This window comes from Cynara cardunculus, assembly GCF_001531365.2.
Source record: "Cynara cardunculus var. scolymus isolate 2C chromosome LG 2, CcrdV1, whole genome shotgun sequence".
Lineage (NCBI taxonomy): Eukaryota > Viridiplantae > Streptophyta > Magnoliopsida > Asterales > Asteraceae > Cynara > Cynara cardunculus.
The window spans coordinates 47,027,075-47,036,288 of NC_037529.1; the positions used below are offsets into that span (position 1 = coordinate 47,027,075).

Genomic DNA, 9,214 nt, shown 5'->3' on the forward strand with positions numbered 1-9,214 from the left:
AGCCCTAAGTTTTAGGGCTTCTTCTAAGCTAGCAACCATGGGTTTAAAAACAATCAGGAGTCGATAGGAGGTTACAAACGAGGATTTATCGGAATCTGAGACCTTGGAGTGTTGCTAGAGTCGGAAAACGGAAACAGTGAAGAGTTCTTTGCGGTCTGTATCGAGATGGAGACAGCTTTGGGGGTTTTCAACTTTTAACTAGTTAGGTTTTCCTTTTAACAATTCATATGAAAAGGAAAAGGGAACCAAAGAAAAAAAATTAACTAAAGAGTGTAAAAAGACTAAAAAAGCCCCTCACGTAAAGGGCGCATGGTCATGGACTTTTCTTTTAACAAACGTTAGCGATAAGGATCCAAACGAAAAGGGGCACAATCCGTTGTTTTTTTCAAGACACGGACGGGATTCGTTAAAGAAAACCTAATCATAAGAACATAACATGTAATTCACTTTCGATATTAAATGCGTGGCAATTGAAAATTATTTGAACTTCTTAAAACCAATTCGGTTACGATTACAAAACCGGTCCTTATGGGCAGACCATAATCGATTTAGAAAAGAAGGTTAACCTATTGGGCCTACCTTGTTCTAACAAGTCTCCTTAACCAGTTACAAATAGGACCGGATTCCGTCAATATCCTGCCTTGTGCAAAGTGTGCGTTAAAAAGGATAAAACTTGCTCAAAAAATCTATGAAAATAGAAAATGTTGAAAAAAGAAGCTACAAAAAAAAAACCACCATTGGCTTTGCATTATATCATCTATTGATAAAGTTGTCTATGTGCATTAATATGTCTGTATAGATTTAGAGGTTTTTGTTTGAGAGGGGTTTTTCGTAGATGAATGGAGCATGTTTTTTAATTGGGAAAGACAGTTTGGAAAAACTTGTCTTTCTACATAAAGCTCCGCCTAGAAGCTTATTGAAAAAGTCATTTTCTATATCATTAAGTCACTACCAAACATGTATACCTGACCAAATAAACTACAATTCCTGTTAAGCTCATTAAGCTGCTAAAAAACAGCCTCAAAGCCTACCTCTCCATATCCCTTCCTCCCGTCAAGTCTTGCATCTCTACGACCTATTGGATCTCGAAAAATACATAAAACCACCATGTCTAACCTCAACTGCTCATCCAAGACCTCCTCTTCACTCCATCAACGAACCCGTTTTATAATTTATCCCAGCTAAAATAGGGCTCGACAAGGATACCCAAATGATTGTTTCTATAAAGACCTTGCAAATTTTTTTATTTGTTTTAAAGACAAGACAAAAAAATGAGCCAAAATTGTTGAAAGCACCAGAATACAAGGGGCCACCTAAAATGTATTAAAACTAAGGGATAGACAACAAGAACTTACAGTTTATGTTGACAACAAAATTTGAGGTGTTCGCAGAGAAAAACTTTGTAACATTTCTTTATGCATATATTACATGCACAACCACCTTCGCGATTTCCGAGATCCCACTACCGATCCTTGTAGATGTCCTCCGCCCGACTACAATCACGCAGACAGAGGTGGGAAATCATCTTCATCTTTTAGATGGTATGAGGATTGTACATTGAACCTACACATCACATTTCCGAGCATATCAGATTCGTCGTGCAACCCATATAGCGGGATTAGATTAAACCACCAGTTTTTATACAATTTAAGAAATGATACTTTTCCTATACCTATCCATACCAGAAACAGATCTGGGTCTCTGTGTACCATCCTGCTGACAAGCTCGATTATGATTTTGGTGCCGCCTATGTAACAACGGCTCTCTATGTGGTGGTGTAGGACGGCCAACCAGACCAAATCCAGCAACTCCTTCAGGTGGGGTAATGAAATCAGTTGGGTTAGATGTTCCTTTATTGGTTGCATTCGATGTTTTGGTGTGATAACCATGTCGAGATCGATTCTGAAGGATTAATACAAAAAACATATGGATAGTTTAGAACTCAAAAGGTTGTTTTTTTTAATGATCAACAAAATGATATACCTATATCTCTAAAAAGACTGCCATAATCTAACCACACAGAACAAGCCCCATATATCCCTCCTGGAGGTGGGTTGGGGGTACATAAAACTAGAGCAGCTGCTTTCGTGAAGACTCCCAACTTATAAAAAGGTTTCGAGAACACGGCGTAAGAGTTTAACAATGGTGATCAAGATATGGGCATGCTAAATTTGCTAATTTACAAAATAAATAAATTATGAGTTCCAAAATTAACAAAATATGAAATTTACCATGTCCGTGAAGTATGTCATGGTGCCTCTTGGATTGGGATCATTGGGAACGAAAGGTGATCTAGGCATGAACATCTGGTCTGAAGGGTGGAACTGTGGATGGCGAACAACACCACCATGTTCCGACGCAATCATGCTTAGCAAAATAGGCGGTGGTGGTGGCGGTGGTCCCATCATGGGTGGTCCCAGAACATAACTATTCCACCACCTGACATGCTCCAAACACACCAAATGAGACATCAAGTCACCGGTGAGATCCAATGGTTCCGATGGAGCCAAGTTTACACCAGTTTCATGCACCTCAGATTGTTTGGCATCATCAATATCACCATTTTCCTCCTTATTAACTAACTTGGAGTAATCAAACAAAAGATGGGGTGCATAGAATGGTATACTGACAGGATTAGCAGCTTCTCCCGTACTACTCGACATGAGGGCAGATACGTCTTTTCCTTCGCTAGAAAATCGGTTCCCCGGAAACCCACTGCCTTCATATGAGTTTTCATCATTAGAGCTTCTCGGTTTTCCACTTACCCTTGTGGTAAATGTCTTTTCTGCCCCTGAAATGCTGACGTTAAGAAAAGACCTTGGAACATCATCAGGAAGATCAGGTCTTTGACCACTTCCGTGCATATTCAATGTATTTGAGAAAAACGAAAGAAGCTCCTTGGTCAGGTTATCTTCTGGGGTCATAAGGATTTCCGCGAGTTTTCTAGCACCATAACCGAATGCACTACGTATACGAAAAAAATTTCCTGACCATATATTGAAAAGTAAAAGAATTAACCGATAATAACATAATGCCTAGAGAATAGAGCGGCTGTATCCATGAAGACCCCTACCTAATGCAAAACATAATGCCTAAAGAATTAGAGACATACCTTGGCTAACACTACGCCCGAGGTTGTTATGATCATTTAACGGATCCACAATGTTGAGATGCTTTTTAGAAAATACATCCCCAGATCTCATGGGAACCGATAACGTCTTAGAACAATGTCTAAGGAAACCGACTTTAAGCAATAAATTGTTGCTGTTTGGTGGTCTCTCGACTACAATTTTGAAGATAAAAGACGGTTTCAATGAAGAAATATGAGAAAGAAACAACGAAAATGACATTAAAATGGTATGTTTAAACTCACCTACGATTCTTGGCAACTCGGATAATCTAATGGGGCCCATTATACTGATACCATATTTATCCCAATCAAACGCACTGAAATACTCCAAGAATTTATACAGAACCTATCAAAGTATTGCATTCAAGGGAAATTTAGTAGCTAATATATATCTGAAATTTGGATATAGAGGATGGAGGTTTTTCGAGAACTCACTGAGAGAGGACCTTCTATTGCCATATGAAATACATGAAAAATATAGAGAACTAGAGTCTCTAATCCATATGTTGATATGAGACCGACATGTGCACCGAGAGTACGACTCTCGAAGTAGCACCACGCTTTAATCAGAATAATGCTTCGTTTGAAAAGGTGATCTTTCTTGATTACACGATCCACCTGAAATATTCGAAGATAAGATTTATATGTGTTTATAATCATCAATATACAAAATGTTTTACACAGTAATAATGATAAACAGATATAGAAAATGGTTCTTGCGTCGCATGGATGAACAAAGAAATTATTTACTGTTAAAATAAGAACCGAATAGTATAAGATGCTTATGGGAATTACCGAGTATTTTTACCATTTTTATAAGTACATGGAGAAAATAAAACCATTATATAGCATGGCATAGAGTTCGTAAAAGTTTCACCTACCTGCTCGAGAAAACATAGAGTGCAAAGTCCCCCGATTTGATTAACAGAAATGTCAACCACAAGATTTTGCACCATGCATTTCACAAGCTTAACCTGCCATCAAATTTGTTTTCCAGATAATTCATCTCAGTTATAAGTTAAAAACTAGACTATTTGACCACAAGAGCTCATTCTTTTTTGGGGGGCATGGTGCAGTATTAGAAGAAAATACCTCAGCACCAATAAGTTGGACATCCTTAACAACAAACTCCGCTGAGCTATTATTCCCTTCACTCTCGAGTAATGATGCGATATCCCTTACAAGTTCATCCGTGCTTGCACCAATCGCGCTTAAATCGATATCTCCATCAGGGAGATAGGTTTTCAATGGCACTGATCCATAAGCGAACACCTGAAGGAAGTTCATGAATAATCAAATAAAATTTTCATGGATGTTATTTTAGTACAAAGTTGATCTTATTTTTGAAAGATGGTACTGTAATTCTCTACAACTTTAATCTTTTGATCATTTGAAACATTTTAGATCCTCACTCATCATTGAAAATCTAATGCTAGAAGCAACTGAAGATAATAAGACGCCCAATAAAATCAAGGAAACTACAAGGATCATCGTTTTGTACACAAGATATGATCGCAAACTATATTCCTACGTTTATGCTAATGCAGGATAATAAAATACAACAAAAGGGTAAATATGTAACTAGGTTTACCCGAATGTTGGTGAAATTATGCTTAAAAGCATATTGATTAACCACAAGGGTGGTGCATGATTGGTTTGAGCTTGGCTCCAAAGGTCAAAAGTACTAGGAGGTCCCAAGTTCAAATCCAAGGAAAAATAAAAATCCCCTTGTGGCCACGGAGGTTCAAATGCGGTGACTCCAGACTATCTACAAAGCAGGTGGTCGGCCTGGGATTAGTCGGCTTGCATAGCGGGTTGGATATCCACGTTAATCAACAAAAAAAAACATATTGATTTTTAACAATACCAACAAGACAATGGAGCTATTATGTTTGAATATTCATAGGGGTGTGCAAGGTTCGATTTGGTTTTCGTGTTGTTTGAAGGTGTAACTATTAGCAAGTCATTGGAAAACTCCGGTTGATCATTTGGGGTTCGATTTTGTTTTGTTTTGTTATGTTATTCAATACAAAATAGGAAACTACTTCAAAATACAATTAGAGGCATGTTGATGGGGCCATCAGTTTAAGTCATCATTGAAAACTTAATCATACCTCTTGTTCATCCTTTATCTTGAATGTTATAGACTTATAGCTACATACAAAATATAGTACATCCATCAAGAATAGAACAAAGATACTTGATATAAAATACATTGAACAATCATTAACTCATTATTGTTACCAAATATAAGTATTGAATTTCTCCATCTACCAAAGAAACATCAAGATTCTATAGGTTTTCACTCTAGCAGTCAACAGTCGGCAATGCAACGGTGGCAAATGGTGGCAGAGGGTAGCGGCTGCAATGGCAAGTAATGTTATGCCACTGCAGTGGATGCAGGTAATAACAGCAATTGAGAAGAGTTGGCAGCATATGAGAGTATATATAATATAATAATACGATGCATGGGACTCAAGGACAACTTAGAGAATGAACCAGACCAAATGAACACCGTGAATCTCACACAGAGTAGGATCTGGGGACGGTAGGATGTAACGCACGAGGATATTTAAAAGTGAGCATTTAGAAGTGATATTTATGTTTTTAAAACACAACTGTTTTGTTATGAAGATATCTTCTTCCTGAGAGGTTGAATCTATGGAATACCTTCCGTAACGGTTGCAAAGTGAAGCATCTTGGTGCATGAGGATCACCCTTCGTACAATAGCTAGATGTGCATCTATATATCTAATCTTGCTATACTTTTTCACCTTCTACTCTTTTGTGATTAACACATAATAACGAAAGTTTCCATCTGTTCATATATACAATATTTATATTTCATAGTTCAAGAAAGTTCTAAACCAATTTGTTCTAACCAAAATAGAACCCAAAACGAACCACTTAGACCCCAATATGTTTCTTTGACACTAGTCATCTTTTGTTGCATTTTGCAACAAGGCTTCTTCCATACATCAAGTTGTGACCTACTATTCAGGGTTGCTCCAACTCTAAGGGCCTGTTTGTTAGCAGCATAATGAGCTTAATGGGACTCACAACTTATTCGGTCAACTATATATGACTTTTTGGTAGTGGCTTAATGATATGGAAAGTTACTTATTCGGTAAGCCTCTAGGGGTGAGCTTTTTGCAGAAAGCCAAGTATTTTTTCCAAACCTACCCCTCCCAATTAAAAAATATATCTCCTTCCATCTATGAAAAAACCTTGCCTATCTATATAGACAGATTAATTTACACAGACAACTTTACCCATACAAGACTCGATGGAAAACCAACCAAACAGCCCCTAAGGCTTGCCCATGAGATATACCCTATGAACCTTAAAAAATATAGGTTCATCATTCCTTCAAATAACGTGCATAGTCTAATATCTACTTTTTGAGTAAAATAAGATACCCAATGATGTCGATGATTATAACAGATGCATTCAAGAGCATTAAAAAATGCTATGTTTCTTGCTACGTCAAAGTCATATGTCGAATATTCATTCACACGTTTACTATATATGAATCAATTTGAAACTTCCCAATGTCATTGGGATCTTTACATATCAGCCCTCTTTACTACTTCTTAGGTAACAACAGATTATGTAATTAGCGCTACCATGATAGATACAACCATTAAAATATTCCTATAATAACAAGCTAGAAACGCCAAGGAGATACACTTTTATATACCTTTCAGAAAGGGTTATGCACTACCAAAGTCGTCATAAAGTTTTATCCCTTTTACTTAAACTCTCTCCTCTCCTCTCCCTATTTCCCTATATATATTAAATAAACCAACAACAAGAAGAGATGTTTTGCCAAACCTTACGAAAAATTAACAGACTAATCCCCGAATGCTTACCAAAGACATGCAAATTGATCGTAAGAGATGTCCCCATGTTTATCCTTAGCAGTAGGATGGTGGGAAGCCACACGGTTCAAACTCAGCACCATCGCTTACTGCTGACTCGCAGTGATTTACCTCCCCCAAGATGGGCATGAGACCGGTCCAGAGGGTAGTGTATACCCCAATTCATCGTATTCATACGAAACTCCTTCCCTCACATATTCCTATGAAATCAATAACCATAGTATGCGGTTTTAAGAACCTCAAAGCAAAGGTGATCATCTAATCCTCGAATCTACATCTAGATCATGAAAATAGGTGAACCCCATTGAGTTTCTCTTTGACTAGTTCTCCCCATGTCAATCTTGATCAACATTTTTCTTTATACAAGATCGTGATGTGTTGTGTTGTGTTGTGTTGTCTTCTTTCTTACCCAAGTAATCAAATCAGTGAATATGGTTACTGAAATAATCCCTACACATGCGTATTAAAATTCAATTGTTTCAATTCAATCATACCACAAAAGATAATTATAATCAGAATGGTTTAAAAGGCAACCGATTGTGGAAAAAATCATCTCACCTCACAATCAAGATTATCCTTGAGCAATCTCTGCAGATAATTGATTACTGCATCTCTTTTCCTTTCAGCAACGATAGTTGGCTGAAACTTGGAAATCATCCCCTCGCAAGCTTTCTCGGCTTTGTTCCATCGCTGAATCCCAGGGTTTGATTGAGGTGCTGGCTCCCATGGCCCCGAAGGAACCACGTCTTGTTGAACACCCATTGTAAAACTAAACAAAATTATCAAAACCCAGAATTTGTTTCAAGAAATTTTGTTAAAAATCCATCTGGGTTTTTCCAATTTGGTGAAATTTGATTTGAGATGAACCAAAGAGGGGAGATTTGGAGTAAGCAAAAAGGCAAAGGTTTATGACCTGCTTTTCTTGAAAATTTGTGGGAGTTCTTGGATTTCTCAGTACTCAAAATTTCAAGTGTTTCATCGACTGATTCCAAGGGATATTGAAAATCTTAAGCTGCTGCTGCGGCTGCTGGCACTCTCAATTCGTCTCAATCCAACAATTGATTTATAATTTGTTAGGGCTAAATAATAACTTTACTTAAACCCTTTTCGATTTGAAATTAGATTAAAGAATAAACAAATCAATATTCATACCGGAGGTATGGTGGAATCATAATGGTGTAGGTTGCCGTTAAGGCAATAAATATTTAAAAATCTTTTTCCATATTCAACAATTTATTTCATTTTCATGATTTTTTTTATCAAAAAAAAAGGTACTCATTTGGTGCATTATTGAATAAAATATTTCTTGATTTATTGAGATTCAAGAATCAAGATCAATAATTTCAAGTGAACAATAGCAACTACCAACATATACATTAGTGTATATATATATATATATATATATATATATATATATACATACGAGAATTAATACTTCTAACTATCTAAAACACACATTAGACTAGAATCAAAGTGACCATAGGGACTCCCCGACTTCCCTCCTTTCCAATTTCTTAATGGATCACTTGTGTGTACACTAATAGATATATACACACACATATATACATATGTGTGTATGTGTATGTGTGCATGTATATATACATAAAATATATACATAAATAGATACATAGGTATGTCATATGTGTATATACATATATCTACATACGTATGCAAGCACATATGAGCAAAGGAGCAAAAATAAGTTCAACCGTTAAATAGACTAAATTAATAGGTTAAGACAAGCTAGACTACTTAACGGGAAATTCACCATCTCATTGTGCAATTTGCTAATTACTTTATTTTAAATCTTACTAACTATAGATAAATATGATTGATGCTTCAAAACTTGATGGAGAAAACCCTCCTTATCCATTTTGACATGTTAACATCGGCCAAGACACCGTTGTATGTATGTCCATTTTGTAATTTGTACCATAGACAATCCTGTAAATGCTTTCGTTGTGAGTATAACGGTAGAAAATACATGGAAAAAAAAACAACTGGTAATCAATTTCATATCAACAGTCGGTAAACTATAGATCATATATTATATAACATAAAAACTATCGTTACTTTGAAACATGCTTTATGATTTCCCTTTTTGTTCTTTAAAGTTGTCATAACCACAAATTAATTGATAAGAACACAACCAATATATTTCTTCAAGAACTTAGAGAAACTTTAAAGGACAAAGTCAGGAATC

The 9,214-nt window shown here is 36.3% G+C and overlaps 1 protein-coding gene across 5 annotated transcripts; it reads right to left on the reverse strand.

The window, feature by feature from the left end:
- Positions 1-1,261: 1,261 nt before the first annotated feature.
- On the reverse strand, positions 1,262-8,051 carry LOC112507255. Of its 5 annotated transcripts, none has more exons than XM_025111747.1 (10): positions 7,570-8,051; positions 4,223-4,402; positions 4,012-4,104; positions 3,566-3,748; positions 3,374-3,476; positions 3,113-3,283; positions 2,818-2,986; positions 2,232-2,715; positions 1,673-1,902; positions 1,262-1,563 (listed from the first exon to the last, which is right to left on the reverse strand). In XM_025111747.1, the coding sequence occupies exons 1-10, from the start codon at positions 7,771-7,773 to the stop codon at positions 1,500-1,502; spliced, it is 1,881 nt and encodes a 626-aa protein (XP_024967515.1). In that variant the 5' UTR covers positions 7,774-8,051; the 3' UTR covers positions 1,262-1,499. The 5 variants fall into 5 exon arrangements, with proteins under 5 accessions (XP_024967515.1, XP_024967513.1, XP_024967516.1 ...); XM_025111745.1 differs by having other exon boundaries at positions 2,232-2,986; positions 7,570-7,780; positions 7,925-8,032; XM_025111748.1 differs by having other exon boundaries at positions 2,631-2,986.
- Positions 8,052-9,214: the final 1,163 nt, after the last annotated feature.